This window comes from Manis javanica, chromosome 3 (genome assembly GCF_040802235.1).
Source record: "Manis javanica isolate MJ-LG chromosome 3, MJ_LKY, whole genome shotgun sequence".
NCBI lineage: Eukaryota > Metazoa > Chordata > Mammalia > Pholidota > Manidae > Manis > Manis javanica.
In genome coordinates, this window is record NC_133158.1 from 33,723,846 (window position 1) to 33,741,066 (window position 17,221).

The window sequence follows — 17,221 nt, forward strand, 5'->3', positions numbered from 1 at the left end:
AGTTGAATATCTCATGTAATTTATTGAGAAACAGAATGGCTATCTGGAGACAGAATGGTTATAAGTATATCAGTTGTTCACCCTCCTGGGAGCTGTGACCTGCCGCTGTCCAGCATCACAAGAGACTGTTATACTGCTTATCACTAGCCAAGAAAAGATCAAAATTCAAAATTGAAAGTACAGTATCTACTCAATATGTTGTTTCCACACTATCGTAAAGTCAAAAAATCATGAGTCAGACCATCCTAAGTTGGGGACTGCATGTATTTTTGTCTGGTGGTGACTGAATTGTCACTGTTAATGGCTCTGCAAGGCATAATGGCTTTGTTTCTAGAATCACTGTGAAAATACTCAGGCTACTAGAAATGGTGTTCAGCCCTGGGCAATGCCTTGTGCTGTTATCTTACACCACCTGGCAGAGAAGGAAAGTAGCAACTAATTCCTTTTCTCTGTAATCGTAAACTCCATTGGCTTGTGTCCTGCAAGGCCTTACTCCTCTCAGAAACATCTGGTCAAAAATTCACCTTCACTTTCCTTCCTGCAAGATATTTTGCTTGTTAAATAGATCTTTAAATCAGGAAATTGATAAGAACAATAAAAACAAACAAAACCAAACCTCTCTGCATTTTTCCATTTTAGAAAACTGTACACTTTAAGTGCATCTCTGTTGATGCAGCATAACTTCAGGGTAGACTCTCCTGTACTTTGAGAGCACCACTCACCTCTTCATTTTTGTTCTTAGAAATTACAGCTTTGCATGGAGAAAGTTGACCAAAAAGCTCCCGAGTACATCAGGATGGCAGCATCATTAAAGTAAGCTATTTCTCTCTTTTTTTCCAGCAGTGACCGTTCTCTAGCATTTTAGGTCAGTTCTGCAATAGCTGAAAATGCAAATCTTATCTCTGGCCATGCTTTTCTTCTGTGACCAACTGCAGAGATCTTTGTCATGTCTGTATTTCCATGTGACACACGTATAGTCCTATGTAGCCATGTTCCAGTGACCCCAACTGTTCTGATGCAGTGGGTGTGGGAAGGGCCCTGAACAGTAGGCATCCCTGCTGAGTGCAGCAGCTGGAAGAGGGCAAGGACAACTCTGTGCTGATGCCTGCTGGACGCATCACCCAGGGTGGCCTTGAGGTACCGTGGCTTAGAGCAAGCATTTCCCTCCAGGCAGGGATTGGCACACTTTGGTCCACAGGCAAAATTTAGCCTGCCATCTGTTTCCTATCTTAAATTAAGAAAGAATTTGTGCACCATAAAATTCACCCTTTTAAAGAGTACAGTCTGGTGGGTTTTAGTACATTCACAAGGTCGTATAACCATCACCATTGTCCTAACTCAAAGACATTTTCATCATCCTAATAGGAAACCCCTACCCATTAGCAGTAGCAGCTCATTTCTTTTCTCCCTGGCAGCCACTAGTCTACTTTCTGTCTATGGATTTGCCTATTTTGGACATTTCAAATAAATGGAAAAATATATGATAAATATATGTAAAAGATATACTGTCTTTCACACAGTATAATGTTTTCAAGGTTCTCCCCTGCAGTAGTGTGGGTCAGGGCTTCATTCCGTTTGTACTGAGTGCACCGTATGGATAGACCATGTTTTGTTTATCTATTAGTGCATCAGTGAACATGTGGGTTTTTCCAGTTTTGGCTTGCTTCTCTAAATATTCATGTACACATTTTTTGTGGACATGTATTTTTCTCCTGGGTATACACCTAGGAGTGGAGTTCCTGGGCCATATGGTAACTCTGTGTTTAGGTTTTTGAGGAGCTCCCAGACTGTTTTCCAATATGACTGCACCACTTCACATTCCTATCAGCAACATCCGAGGGTTCAGTTTCTTCACATCCTCTACAACCCTTGTTGGTGCAGGTTGTTTTTATGAACGCAGCTTTACAGGAGCACGGCCAGTCCCATGTGTCGGATTACCCTTGTAGCTGCTTTTGCACCACAGCAGCAGATTTGAGTAGTTGTGACAGATACTGTCTGGTCTGCAAAGCTGAAAATATTTCTTATCTGGCTCTTCATGGAAAAAATGTGCTGATGCTTTCTTAAGAGCATCACTCCTGTAGATGAGTGACATGTGAGGTAGAGTTTGAGGTGCTACTCTTAGAATCAGATCCCAGCAATATTTTCCCAACCCGCAAAGAAAAATAAATTATGGTATTGAATGCCCTCGGTTTGAGGATTTTCTGGCTTCATCTTAAGCCTGTGTTGCCCACCTGCCACTTCTCTAGTGATGCACGTGGTATTAGATGTACTTTGTTTAGAACAAGAGTATATTTCCATTTGCACAGGTACTGTGGCCATATTTATATTGTCTTCAAAAAGCAAAGCTTGAGTTTTCCTTCATGATGTCAATGACCATGTTCTAAGTGCATTTTGAGGGTCTCACATGGAAAGAAAATTAATTTGTTGTTTACATGGTCCTTACGGAGTTTCCTGACTTTTGAACCTGTAAATGTCTGACTAACAAAGCATGAATGGCTAACCCTGGTTGGTTTGTGGCAAAAGGCCCCCATCCCCTGCATTTCTCCCTGCCTCTCCTGTCACTTTGGGGCTCTTCTTCCATTGCTTGTTCCCTACCCCGTTGTTTCCCAGCCCACAGGGAGGGGAAAAGAGGTAGGAAGGGAATAGAAAAATGGCAGGAAGACCACTATAGATCCCACTCCCTTTCCTCCGTGTCCTAACAGCTAGATGGTTGGTTGGCCCCTGGGCAGCAGACTGTGAAACGGGAGGGAACACTATTTCTCCAACCTCTCAGCCACACTGTCCTGGCCCCTCCTCCCTTATGTTTGCACCTCTGAGGCCCTAGTCTTCCTCTTCCATTCCAGGAGCACTGGCTCTGAGGACCAGCAGGGAAGGCCATGTTTCTTCTCTACCTGTGGTTCACTGAGCAATAATATTGTCAGTGAGCCTGCTGGCCTCCCTGTGAGCAGGTTGGAGGGAGTAGTACCTAGGTGATACATATGGATATACACCTTCCTGAATGGAGAATCCTTGGCTTGGAGCCCCGTCTCATGCTCTTTTCCTCCCCAGAATTTACACCCCTTCTTCCCAGCCCTGCTCATTTGTTTGCGTTTACAGCAGGACTGCCTTCTCCCTGAACACCAGCCAGCAGAGCTGTATTCCTGGCGATTGGAGCTGGTGCTCAGTGATTTCCTCATGACATTATTACCAAGGGGCTCCTCTCCCTGTATCCTGTTGACTTTGGTTTTGGGTTTTGTGTGTCTGTTTTTTTCTCTGTGCCCCAAACACAACTGTGGGAAAATGGGCCTCTGTTGCCTGCAGGGAAGCTGTCATTGATAAGCATGCTTCCGATGTCCAACTCCTGTTCCTTCGCACAGGCAGATTCTAAAGGGCTTTAAGCACATTTCACCCTCTTATTCATTTGACAGGTGTTTATTGAATGCTAGCTGCATGCCACACATATCCTGGGTGCTGGGGCTGCAGCAGTGAACAGTGTCTCCTCTCATGGAGCTTCACTGTCGTGGGAGCACAGGCCATACATACCTAAGTGAGCACAGAGTGAACTCCAGGAATGATAGGTGAGCTGAGGCAAATACAATTGGTTTGACATGACTGAGACCAGAGGGAGTGATTCAGATTTGGGCTAACCTTGTGATTTTCTATATGACCTGGAGATACCGAGACAAAGCCCAAGAATTCTTAATTCTGGTCTGATGTTCTTTTTGTACCTATGTAGAAAGATGAAACAACTTTATTGAATTTTTTAATTTTAGCTCACGCCAGTGTTTTTCCAGCTAGGACTGTCTTACAGATGGTAAAACAGGGAAGTGCAGCCAGCAGTCCTTTCTGCTTATTTAACTTAAATTGCTGCTCCCTCAGAAAGGTTGCTGAGTGGCTATTGCTGAGGATGGATTAATAGCTGCGATCTTCTGAAATGTTTCTTTTCTCAGTAAACATTGCTTAAGCTTGGCCCATGTGCTAGTTACTGAGGACACAGCAATGAAAAGCCACATTCACTGTGCTTGAGATTGGCCCTCTGGTGGGGTGACAGACCAGTTCTAAGATCCCACAGTAACTGTTGTCATTCCTCCGAGACTGCAGTTAAGCCACCTCTGGCCTTCCCTGGTGTCCCCTGCTCCTCCCTGGGCAGAGTTATTCTCTCCTTTCTTGATTTGGGGTCCAGGCACTTTTCTCGGGTCGGAAGCAGGTGTTTGTGAGACCCAGGAGAACAGGGCAGTTGGCACGATGCCATGCCAGATACTGCTTGCTGCTGGGGATTCCCTGGTCAGCTCTCCCGTTGCTTCTCTTCTCCCTGGGTAGTCTTTGAGTGAGAAAAGCCAAGTGCTTTCCACTCTGATTCTAGTGTAGCCAAGTCGGTTAGTAAACCACTTCATCTTTTTGGATATAGTGAAGTTGTTTGGGGAAGGTAGGCTGACATGGATTCAGTCAAGGTAGGCTGACATGGATTCAGTCACATTTATTTTGGTAATGGTCTTCAGACCTAATCCTCAGAGGCCTGGGTATTATCTGTCCCTGTGATATCTACATATTCAAAGCAGCTTTCAATGGGTTAGTGCTTATATTTTGAAGTGGGATGAACATTGCATTACATACAAGGGTCTGAAATAATAGCACTTGGAGAGAATTAACCTTTATTAAAGGTCTCCCTTTATGAGGCCTCAAACCTTTGGAGTCCTTCTATACTACACTGTCCAGTCAGCTCAGTGGAACTTAGCTCAAACGTCTCCATGATTCCTCCTTAGTGCCGGGGAGACAACCTACAACCTGGAACATGCCAATGACGTGCGGATGGAGGTGCAGAAAGTGTATGAGCTAATAGACGCTTTAAGGTAAGGTCTGTCAGGCGATGTCTTTCCTGTCACCTGGAGTAGAGGAGGTGCTATTTTAATGAATGGTAGGTGGTTATCACACCTGATCTTTCCCAGGGTCCTGGTGACTGGGTATGTGTAAAGAGGGGGCAGAGTAGGTGCCAGCTCTGGCACTCAACATATCTTGGTAACTTTTGGTTAAGGATTTCTAATATTCATTATTATTAAAGGAATAGGAACTGATTACTGACACTAGTTGTGCAGCAGCCACTGGATATTTCCAGAGAATAGCTCATTTGTTCTACCAAAGCTGTGCCATGAGATAGGGATTCACAGCCCCATTTTATAGTTGAGAAAATGAACCACAGCTAGTGAGAGTGGTGGAGTCAGGACAGAAACCCACAATCTTTCTTCAGTTCAGCAGTTGCTTTTTAACCGTGGACTGGCCAGCCAATAGAGTTAAATCAGCCCTTTGAAGTGGAAGAAGTACAGTGATTCAGAGAGAGAACTGGGATGAGGAATCCTGGTCTGTCCATAAATGCAGGACTGACTACATAACCTTGTTGGGCTTGGTGCAAGGTGAAAATGCAGGTCCCTTGTTCAGAATTATTGATATGGAGTGATAGTAGGATATTAAACCAAGCACAGGTCACTGACATGAAGCCAGTCCTGTGCATGTGATCAGTCCCTCAGTGGCTGAGTGTTTGTTATGCACCCTGTTCTACATCAGGGGCCGTGGATACAACCAAAGGGTAAGGGACAGGCTTTGCCTTCAAGGACACCAGTGTAGTTGCTAACCCGACTCTTCCACAAATCTTCCTGGCATGAAAACATGGCCCTTGGAGACTTTGCAGCCTTGTTTCTGGGGCTGGCAGCACCCGTTAATTGATACATTTGTTCCAATTCAGTAAGAAGATCCTAACCTTAGGCTTGAACCAGGACCCTCCTCCACATCCAAACAGCACGCGGCTGCAGAAGATGATCAGATACTCAGCCACACTTTTTGTGCAGGTAAAGCTATATCCTGGGGTAGCAGAAATATCACACTTGCCTTCCCTGCTCTACTACCTCACAGGAGGCACACTGTACTAAAGGCTTGTATATTTTCTGTTTGTACGTTTATTATTTTTAAAAATTGTAAGTGCACTAGGCCAGATAACCTGGGTTTCAAAGAAAAGTAAAAATTGTTAATTCTCTGTCCCCAGTACCATGATGCATCATTCTGGTAGTCTTCCTTTTTTTCTTGATGTGCATGTGTTATATAAAGTAATTATTATTATTGAATATTGTACATTTATGTCTTTCTTTTTATCACTGAATTTCATATCATAAGCACTTTTTTTTACAGAGTCCTCAAATAACTGTCATTTGAATGGCTCCAGTATGCTACTTTATATACACCATCCTTACTTAACCATCCTCTTTCAGCAGGCATTTGTTAGATTCCCATTTTTTGGCTGTTTTGAGTATTGCCTGATGATGCCAACTTGTACATAACATTTCTTCCTTGGGCTAAGCTCCTAAGGGACTCTAACTGGCCATTGGTTGGGAGGAAACAGCCAGTTGTTCAAGGGCAGACTGAAAGTCAGTGGTGAGGTCTGAGTTGTTTCTACTTTAGAAAGCGCCTGTGAGAGCCACAGTTTACCACCTTTGGGGCACCACGGCAGGGAGAGCTAGGCGTTAGCTTTCCGACACTGTCCTGCAGAGAATTAGACCCTTTCTCCTTTTGATTAATGACTCTATTCAGTGCTCACTTTGGGAGTACCTTCTAGGTACCAGGCAGTCCTCTAGGCACTGGGTATTCTGCCGTGAGCAGAAAGACAAACATTCCTTTTCTCATAAAGTTTATACTCTAGAGATGGGGGACAGACAAGAACCAACTGAAATATATAACTTATAAGATGGTGAGAACTTGTGAATGGAGGCTTACAAATTTAGATGGGTGGTGGGGGGAAGCTTCATTGAGAAGGTGACTAACTGGGATATCTAGTGTTGATCATTACATAAGGAAAAGGCAGCCCATCTGGAAGCTGACTCTCTGGCCTGATGTAAAGTTAGGTCCTTTCTTGCTGTTAATGTGAGTCACCGAGGGGGGGTGGAGTGGCTTAGCTTGGGTGGACCCTCACCATATAGGGCTTAGGGTTCATTTTTCTCCTAAAAGGATTTAGGTGTAAAATTGTGACTCCCTACAGGAAAAGCTGCTTGGTTTGATGTCACTGCCAACTAAAGAACAGTTTGAGGAACTGAAAAAGAAAAGGAAGCAGGAAATGGAGAGGAAGAGGATCCTGGAGAGACAGGTGGGTGAAGTGGGGACGCTAGGGGCTGGCTTCCTCCCTGCGGTTTCCTCCCCCCAGACACCAGGGGGTCCTGGGAGGCCGTGGTAAATCAGAACCTCCCACGCCATCCAGTTTGCATTTGTCTTCAGTTCTGTTCTGACCTCATTTTAATCTGTAGACACCAAAGAGGTATTTGTTTTCTCCCAGGTCTATTTTTCTTTCAGAGGTTTTATCGTAGAGACTGGCACTTTTCCCTCTAGTACAGGTTGCAGAGAATCCAGACACCAGGGAGTTGTTCATAGAACACTTTGGAATATGCAGTATTAAATAGAAAATAATGTGTATTCCCTGCTGTGTTGTGAGATTCTGGTGTAGTTGAGTTGTACTAGACCTCAGAGGTTTAAGACAAGTGAATGGCCAGTGAATCTAAAATTGAGAAAATCTTAGCCCTTTACTTACTATTACTCATTATTTTTGAAGATGATGAAAAGTCTGCCCCTCCTCTCCCACTAGGAAAAAAATCATGATTTGGCTTTCAGTCCGGAGCGGGACGATGGGAGTTTCCCCAGCAGGGGGCGTGGCGGGTGTTGTGGCCACCGTGGCCGCCACCGCCGGCCTGGTGAGTTTGCTCTGTTTGGCTTTGGTGTCTCCCCAGGCTGCCCTGGAGGCCCAGCGAAGGCTCGAGGAAAGGCGGAGCCACACGGCCCCGCGGGCGGCCAACGGGGAGGTGGCGGCCCTTCGTGGGGGCCCTGGCCCCGTGAGGAAGGCCGAGGGCTGGCTCCCGCTTTCGGGAGGGCAGGGGCAGAGCGAAGACTCGGATCCCCTGCTGCAGCAGATCCGCAACATCACGTCGTTCATCAGGCAGGCCCGGGCGGCCGGCCGCACAGATGAGGTGCGCACCCTGCAGGAGAACCTGCGGCAGCTGCAGGACGAGTATGACCAGCAGCAGACGGAGAAGGCCTTGGAGCTGTCCCGGAGGCAGGCCGAGGAGGAGGCCCTGCAGCAGGAACAGCTGCAGATGCTGTGTGAACGCGAGTGGGAACGGGAGAGGGAGCAGTTCCGGGCGGCGTCCCTGCACACGCGGACGCGGTCCCTGGACTTCCGAGAGGTGCGGCCTTTTCAGCTGGAGCCCGGCCGAGAGCCCCGCTCCCACCCTGCCCATGCTGCGGGTCTCAGCTCTTCGCCAGATTGGAGCAGCGCGGCTCCCGAGATGCCTTCCCCCAGCACAGCCCTGGAGCCCGTGCCATTGTGGTCTGGGCCCCCGGCCCCTGGCCAGGACTCCCTGCCCCCAGGCCCTGGCTCACAGCAGAATGCCGTGCCCTCCTTCAACCCCTTTGAGGAGGAAGCACCCCCCAGCCCCCCTGCCGCAGAGCCTGCCTGCCGCCCTTCTGCCCGCGCCCTCAGAGAGTACAATCCTTTCGAGGAGGCGGAGGCGGCCGTGGCTGTGGCAGGGAACCCTTTCGCTAGCCCGGGCAGCCCGGCACCCAACCCCTTCGACGAGGACGATGAGCAGCCTCACCAGAGGCCCGCAAGCCCCCCGGTTCCTGGCAACCCCTTCGAGGATGCCCCCTGCACCAACCCCTTCGAGACGGACAGTGACGCAGTGCCAGAGGCCGAGGGGCCCATCGAGGAGGAGCTCCTCCTGCAGCAGATCGACAACATCAAGGCGTACATCTTTGATGCGAAGCAGTGCGGCCGCCTGGACGAGGTGGAGGTGCTGACGGAGAACCTGAGGGAGCTGAAGCGCGCTCTGGCCAAGCAGCAGGGCGCTGACTGAGGGCGGGCGGCCTGCGGGCTGCGGCAGGAGGCAGGGCTGGGCAGGTGGATGAGTTGGCCCTGACCCGGCAGGGAGCCGCAGTGGTGCGCACACTCCAGGGTTTCCCACTATAGCTGAATATTTCAATGGTAACGAGAACAGGGAGCACCAGCATTTATTTGCCGTTCTTCCTGTTTGTTTTTTTAAATTGGGTTTTCCCTTTGGAAAGGACTTGAAATTTTCACTACAGTGATAAAACTAAATGCAGTTCTCAAACGACTGCCACCCCCTTAAGGGTGCGTTGGCTCCTGCCTAGTGCTTGGCCATTATGCAGTATTATGGGGCAGCCTTAGAAAGTGCCCTTCCTTTCACCAAGACAGACAAGATGGGGTCCTTTCAGCCTTACCCTGCTCTGGCAGTCTGTCCCAGACTTCTATGGGTTCCTTTCCCCTGGGGCCTTCTCCACCCTGTGTGGCACGTTCCACCCTATGCAGCCATCGGGGAGGTAAGAAGTTTAGACCTAGGAGAGCCCAGCACCTCTTTTAAAGAGAGGGTGACGGGGGTGAGGTTTCACCAGTCTGTTTCCCCCTCAGCTTAAGTCCTTGTTTTTCTCTTTCAGGAAGTTGAACTCCCAGTGCAGGTGTATCACTGTGAGTCTGATCATGAGCTTTTTAGAAAAAAGGAGTGGCTGACTGGTTGAGGGGGTAGCATTATTTGGGGTACATCTACCCAGATGGCACTCTGTTGGAAACAAACAACCGATGGAGTGATTGTCTCTGGAGAAACCTCCCTCTAGAGCTTTGTCAAAATTATTCTGACCTGGGCTTTTTCAGAGAGCCTAGTCTATCATTTAGGAATTGGTGATCAGGAGTCAGGAGAGTGGAAACTTCCCTCAGTCAGAAGATAATTTACAAAACTAATTGATCAGCTTCCTTCCCTGTTGGTTCATCCTGTCCTAACCTGGGACACTGGTGAGATATTTTCTTACCAATGTTTAGTACCAAGAAAGGGAAATGTCTGAAGAGGCACAATGCAGGATCGTTCTGATAGTGTCTCAGTCCTTGAACTCTTCACCAGTTAAGGGCATAAAGGGAAATTGTTAATTTAGCTCTGGTGCTTTGGTTTACAGAAACATAACCCTTAACTGACTTTGACATCATGACACCCAAGTGTGCTCAGCTCTAGGTAGAGTCCCTACAGCTACACTTGTTGATTAATGAACAATACCTGGCCACTAGTCACTTTATACCCCTTACGCAACGTGGGGGGTCACACCCACACTGGTTACTGGTCTGAGAGCTGAAATTCATTTTGTTACATTCTGGGAAGAACCCTGTTGATCCTGGGAATGTCAGAAAAACATTGTAGTGTTGAAGTAATCTGTATTTGTGTTGACACTATTTACATTTGCTTAGCACCTGTCAGATCTTTGGGCTGACTGATAAGGTCCTGTATTGGGGTGTGGGGATGGGGAGTGGGTGGAGGCTTTGTGGAGGACCATTGGCATTGGGGTTCTGTTTCACAAAGGATGAGTGGGTTCCCGTGTCAGGCAGTTACCAATCCTGCTGATTGTCACGGAGGTTTTAAAAGGTTGTCAGCTCAATGCCTAAAATGTTGCCTGGTCCCGGCCCCTCTTCTTCCTTGAGGCCCATGCCCTTTGTGCTGTTATTACCCAGGAGGGTTTCATGGCTGGCTGGCATGCCACCCCCTGCCCAGCCTGTCTTTTCTCTCTGACTAAAGAGGAAGGCATTCCCTGCACCAAAAAGCAGGTTGTTCCAGAAGCTAAATGCTGCTGTCCATCATAAGTACTTTTCTTATGAGAGTATCTATCTTAATTAGCTCGTGATTTGGAGACTGGTTTACTTAACATCCTCTTTCTCTAAAATCAACCCCAGGTAGCAATCTGTAAGTAACTGAGAGCATTAAGAACCACACATATAAGAAACATTTTTTAAAACTTAAAAAAAATCACTAAATATACTAACCCAAATTGAAACCCTCTGATGTGATTGAACGCTTCTGTGGGTGTAGTCTTCCATGAACTCTTCCATTTAATTCTTCCATGGCTATATTCTATAATTGTACACATGACAGGCGGTAGGATTCTCTAACCTCCACAATACCATTTCCTGGAATTCACCCAGGCACAAAGCTGGATCACAGAGATAGGTTAACGTCAGGTAAAAGATGGCCCATGAATTGCAACAATGTCAAGTTCTTACCTCATGTGAATATCTCACCCTTCCTGCAGTCCTTCAAGGCACACAGCTTCGTCTCACCAGAAAATGAGCAAGTTCTTTATCTGGCCCTGGCAGATCTCCCTCCACATAGATCATGTGAGGAAGAGACCTTGGGGATTCAGGTACCAAATGAAGTTGGCTTTTCCTTTGTATGTCTTGGTTGTATTTTCCCTGTCTAATACACTAAGGATACCTATTCATTTTGCTTGCAGCTCATGATGTCTTTGCTGTTCCAATGCTAAAATGTACCTCTTGAGTCACTGGGAACCATGTGGTGGGTTGGACATTGGCGTAGTTAGGTGATGGGACTCAACGTAAGAACGTAAGAACTGGTCTCTTAATAGGTCATGGACTGTGATAGCAGATTGTGCATGTAATCAGACAGTGACGGATAGTTTGAAGGTCACTGGTTTGCATGTACTGCTCTGGGGCCTTGTAATGGAACCTTTTTTTAAAACATATTAGTGGTTGTGTGTACACACATGCTGCAAGAGTGGATCACCAGATAACATCCCCATACCCCTTCCTTAATGACCCTCTGAGTATCAGAAGAAAGCCCCAGCTCCTGGGTTACTTGTGTGGTTAAGGCCTCTGGATAAAAGGTCCCTGGGCTCTTTACGGGATAAATGGGGTTCCAGTTCTGCCTGTATCCCTTGTTATTCCTGCAGATGGATTAAAGGAACTGTTTCACTCTAGTGCAAAAACCCTTTACAATCCACCATCCCATTACACACTGGAAGAAACAGGCTCAGAGAAGTTGAGGAACCTTACGGCTGCCATTTGTGCCAGACACTGTGCTGTATTTTCACACCTCCCTCACTTTGCTCTACCAGCAGGCCTATGGGGTAGGAACTCTGCCATATTCATCTGGCAGATGAAGAAACAGGTTGAGAAAGGTTAGCCTGGTTGGGGTCACACGCCAGTGCTGGAATGAGGATCTAAGGCCTTGTCTGCCTGACTCTGCCCTAAGTAGCAAGGATGGCTCAATCTGATCAGGTGTGGTGGGAGCGCTCAAGCATGTGTCTGGCGCTGTCATAGCAGAAACTGGCAGTGGGCAAAGATGTCGGGAGTTGCTAAGTGGGTTTTTGATACTGATGTCATTCGGGCCTTTGAAACAGCCCTCCCCAGGACCTCTGTAGATTACTAAACCAAGAGGGGATGATATTTAGTGCTCACTGTGAGCAGGAGAGAACGCTAAGTATTGTGCATGGATTACCTCATTTAATCCTCCCAGCAACCCAGTGTACAGGTGAAGAAATGAGTGTGAGGTTAAGCTTGCCCGGGGCTCTTCAGCCCAGGAACTGTCTGACTCTAAAACCCAAGCTTCCCTGGCCTGCTTCATATATGGACACTCACATTTCGGTTGTGGGATGGTGTATTTCATCCCTAAGAAACACCTTATGTGGACTTGAAAATCAAAAGCTTTTCTGCCTAAAACTTTTCAGTAGCCAGGTGCAGTTTTAAGAGTATCTCAGAAAGGACTTTTGGTTTCCGCTCAGGCATGCAAAGAGTTTAGAAGTTGTCACTCTTGTCCTACAACAGTTAAAAACTAGACAGAAAAAAACAAACAATGACTTTTCTTGGATCCGTCAGACAACCAAGTTTGCAGGGCAAACTGTAGCCTCAAAATCCGGAGAGAGAGGTGAATCCAGAGTCACCACTGACAGCTGCTTAACATGGAGCAGGAGCCACTCAGCCATGGCTGGTAGGAACACTTTTGATGAACTAGTGGAGGCTGAGTGTGGTCCAGCATGGGAGTGAGAAAGTCCTGGAGACCACAGCCTGCGGGACACCCCACACTTTCATGGGTATTGCCTCCAGGAACCTCACCTGGTTTTCACAGTGGATTGCTGAGAAAGATCCCTTGGTGCCTCTGGCAGGGGATGGGGAAGAGTATTCTTTGTAAAATAAACTCGGAGCATTCCCAAGGGGCAAACGGCTTACCTGCCTTACCAGTGGCTAATCCCACCTAGGGAAGGCCCTTCTTTCACCCAAGTCCCTTATAGGCTTCCTGTCTCATCTAAATGGAAGGAAGGTGTGATATAATGGGTTATAAAAAATAGATATTTGGTCATTCATGTGACCAAGTATGTCTTTTCCAGGTATATTTTGTCTTCAAAGTTCCTGAAAACACTGCAGTCTTAAAGGTGGAACAGGTGTTTTGTCATGTTAATGAGAGACTTTTGGACCCCCAGGCAAGGGCAGGGGCTGGAGGTTGGATTGGCCAATGGCCAGTAATTTAGTCAGGACTATGTAGTGAAGCCCTCACAAAACCCATGAGAAGAGCTCTCTCACTCTCTGCTCTGTGGGATTCTGCTCCTTGGTCGGAGAGAGCTCCTATGCTTGGGGAGCCAGAACATCTCCACATGCCACTGAGCCAGGCCCCAAGCTCCGTGAGGATAGACGCTCCTTCCTTTGGGACTTTGCCCTTTGTCTCTCTTCACCTGGCTGTTAACTTGTATCCTTCACAGTATCCTTCATTAAACTGGTAAACATGTTTTCCTGAGTTCTGTGAGCTGCTATAGCAAATTAATCGAACCTAAGGGGGAGGTTGAGGGTACCTCCAATCTGTAGCTGGTAGGTCAGAAGTATACGGAACTGCCTGGGGCTTGCAACCGGCATCTGGAGTGGGGGATGGCGGATGGAGTCTTGTAGGATGGAGCCCTTAACCTGGGAGTCTGGTGCTGTCTCTGGGCAAATAGCCTCAGAATTGAGTTGAGTTCTCCAGCACCCCGCTGGTGTTCGAGAATTGCTTGGTGTAAGTATGTGTGGGAAGACCCTCTCCCGTATACACACATTGGAATCGGGTCCAGGTATCCAAATGGAGTTATATTATTACCATTACCATTACTGCTTTGTATGATATTGTTATTGTTATACATATATGTAGGGAAAAATACACCATCGCATTTGGTGTTGGACGAGTGGGAATCACATTTGGTGTAAGACATGTGACAAAAGGTAAACAAAAGCTCATTTTTCCATATACTCCACTACCCACACCCTTCTGACACTAAATATGTGGATTTTTTCTCACACTGATCAATTCTTTGACAGTGCGTGTCCCAGTTTAACTTAATTCTGACACCAGTTACCTGGAATTTATGTCAGAGCCCACAGGTTAAGAGCTCAGTCCCACAAGACTGTCCCCTCACTTCAGATGACAATTACAAATGCAGGACTCTGGTACTTGTAACCAACTGGCTATCAGTTAGGGTCCCCACGACCCTTCCTTGGCTCAATAATTTGCTATTACAGCTCACAGAACTCAGGAAAACAGCATACTTACTAGGTTATTGGTTTATTATAAAAGAATACAATGTAGGAAGAGTCAGATGGGAGACATTCATAGGGTGAGGTATGGGGGAAGTGTGTAGAGCTCCGTGCCCTCTAGGGGCACATCACTCTCCCAGCACCATCACTGATGTGTTCAACCTAGAAGCTCTCCCAGCCACTTTGGTTACGGGCATGTTTATGGATACTTCATCATGTGATCATGATGCAACACCTAGACATCATTGCTATTAGTGGTTAACTCAGCCTCCAGCCCCTCTCTCCTCCTTGGAGGTCAGAGGTTGAGAGGGTAGGGTTGAAATTCAACCCTCTAATCACATGGTTCTCCTGGCAAACAGCCCCCCATCCCTAGGGGGTTTCCAAAAGTCCACTTTGTCATTTTGGAAACTCTGGTGTGGTTGAAAGGGGCTTGTTATGAATATAAAAGATGCTCCTTTTACCTGTATCCCTCCAGAGCTATGTCAGGAATGGGGACCAAACCCAAATATTATGACAAGATGCTCCTATGATTAAGGAAATTAACAATGGTTTTAGGAGTTCTGGTCTGGAGCCAGGAACAAAGACTAAATATTCTGGTCTGGAGCCAGGAACAAAGACTAAATATTTATTTATTATTATATCACAGAGGAGGAATTAACAAGCACTTATGAAGGCCATAGACCAAGAACTAAGGCCTGAAATATTGAGGTTGCATCATAAGATATAGAAGTTTCCCTTCCCCACATGGTACCACCACACCAACAGGGCTGCAGTGTAACTGTGGATCACAGCTGAGAGAACTTCAAGACACAGGCTTTCTGAGGAGGAATGTCTAGGGAAGCCCACAGTCAGGAGGAGAGGAAAAAACAAAGACAATAGAGAAATTTGAACCCTTTGCCAGCTACAGCAAACATCAAACACAGCTCAGCTGCTAGCCAGAGCAACATAAATCCTCATGCTAGAAGCTTGTTAACCTCAGTTCCTGTTATTTAATATAGCTGATACTGTCTGACCTTCAATAAAAAATTACTAGCATGCTAAAGTAAAAAGCAAGAAAAAAAACAGGCTGATGTGTCTTATGCAACAAGCATCAGAACCAGATGCAGATATGACATAGATGTTGGAGTTATCAGGATATTTGAAATAAGTGATCAATATGTTAGGGAGTCCAATGGTAAAAGAAAATAAAATGCAAGCCCGGATGGGTAACATAAGCAGAGATAAGGAACTCTAAGAAATAGTCAAAAGGAAATGCTAGAAATCAAAACCACTGTAACAGAAATGAAGAATGCCTTTGATGGGCTCATCAGTAGACTAAACACAGTCAAGGAAATAATCATAAGCTTGAAGATAGATCTGAAGAAATATCCCTAACTAAAATGCAAAGGGAAAACAACATGGAAGGAGTGGGGAAATAAAACATTCAAGAACTATGGGACAATTTCAAAAGATGTAAAATATACGTAATTAGAATGCCAGAAGGAGAAAAAGGAGAGAGTTTATAAGAAATATTTGAAATAATAATGACTGAGAACTTCCCAAAATTAATGACAATCACCAAAACTCAGATCCAGGAGCTCAGCCTAAAATAAATATCAAGTAGGGGAAATAGAAAAAATATACACCAAGACATATCTTATTCAAACTATAAACCAAAGACAAAATCTTGAAAGGAGCCAGAAAAAAAGAAAATATCTTACCTATAGAGAAACAAAGTTTACAGCTGACGACTCCTCAGAAACCATATAAGAGTGAACTATTTGAAGTGCTGAAAGAAAACCCCAACCTAAAATTCTGTATATGAAGAAATTATCCTTCAGAAGTAAAGCAGAGATAAAAACTTTCTCAGATCAATAAGTTGTTAACCTTAAAAATGAAATTGTCAGGATTTGTTTTGTTTAACCAGCAAAAATGGATTTATTCAGAAACAGCAGAGAATTGCAATTCAGTATGTGCAAGCTATGTAAAATCAAGCGAAGTCCAACAAAAAAAGGAAAGTTATAAAGGAAAATGGGGAGGCTGTGAGGGGTTGTTCTTAAGGAAGTCCATTTTGTGTAAAAGGAAACAAACACTCAAAGGAAGTGTGTTCAGGGTGGTGGCCTCTCCTGGGCTGAGCTGCAGGAATAGGCAATTTCTTGTAGGCGATGCAATGCCCATCTTCCCCTGCTGGGGTCTGTCATTGATGATTCCTTCCTGTTGAGGATTCTTCTGTGGGGTCTGTAATAAACTTTCCCCTTCTCTCCCGATGCCACGTTAGTGAGGTTTCCCTTTCTCAATTTTCACAGCCTACTTCAGAAATGCATTTCATATCCACCCATTGCTAACGAAGAATTGTGGTCAGAGCTGTTAAGTGGCTGAACCAGTCAAGGGGTAGATCCCAAACTTCTTTTCCTTTCGCAAATCAGATTTTGTAGTCAGTGTTAAAAATTTCAACTGTAAAGATCAAATGAGATAATGCACAAACCTTAGAACCGCGCTGCGCTTATGAAGACCAAGTGGAAGCAGCTGTTACTTCTGTCACCGCATCCCCGTACCGGGCGCACCCTCCCGGTCTGAAACACTGAGGAGCGACTCGGCACAACCTGCCCGGTGCAGTTCACACCCTTCATTTTAAAATGAGAAGTCAAGAGAGAAAAACGGAGTTATTTGAAATTGAATGGCAAGTTATTGGCCGACTTGATATCTGAATTCACTTCTGAATTCACTTCTGATGTAATTCCTACTATAATTTTGTAGTTTGAATGATTGAGCTTGAGCCTATTTAAAATATTTTCCCGTGGGTAGGCGAGGAGGGTAAGGAGAGTAAGCCCAAGGTAAGTCGCCTGAAAACCTAAACTTTCCAGGAGGGTGCTCTACAGCCAAGCAGAC

At 46.0% G+C, this 17,221-nt stretch overlaps 1 protein-coding gene and 1 long non-coding RNA gene across 8 annotated transcripts in view; one reads left to right on the forward strand and one right to left on the reverse strand.

The window, feature by feature from the left end:
- Window positions 1-17,221, forward strand: part of RBSN (rabenosyn, RAB effector) — a 52,393-nt gene that overhangs the window by 14,774 nt on the left and 20,398 nt on the right. For all 7 annotated transcript variants that reach the window (XM_017658166.3, XM_017658162.3, XM_073231076.1 and 4 more), the window contains 5 exons: window positions 743-813; window positions 4,743-4,829; window positions 5,717-5,819; window positions 7,001-7,105; window positions 7,740-11,202. In XM_017658166.3, coding sequence (XP_017513655.1) covers window positions 743-813; window positions 4,743-4,829; window positions 5,717-5,819; window positions 7,001-7,105; window positions 7,740-8,861 — 1,488 coding nt within the window. In that variant the 3' untranslated portion in view covers window positions 8,862-11,202. The remainder of the gene's footprint in view (window positions 1-742; window positions 814-4,742; window positions 4,830-5,716; window positions 5,820-7,000; window positions 7,106-7,739; window positions 11,203-17,221) is intronic.
- LOC118973448 (uncharacterized) lies at window positions 16,242-17,181 on the reverse strand. Its single transcript, XR_005062794.2, has 2 exons — window positions 16,818-17,181; window positions 16,242-16,744 (listed from the first exon to the last, which is right to left on the reverse strand). It is a non-coding gene; the product is annotated as an uncharacterized lncRNA (long non-coding RNA).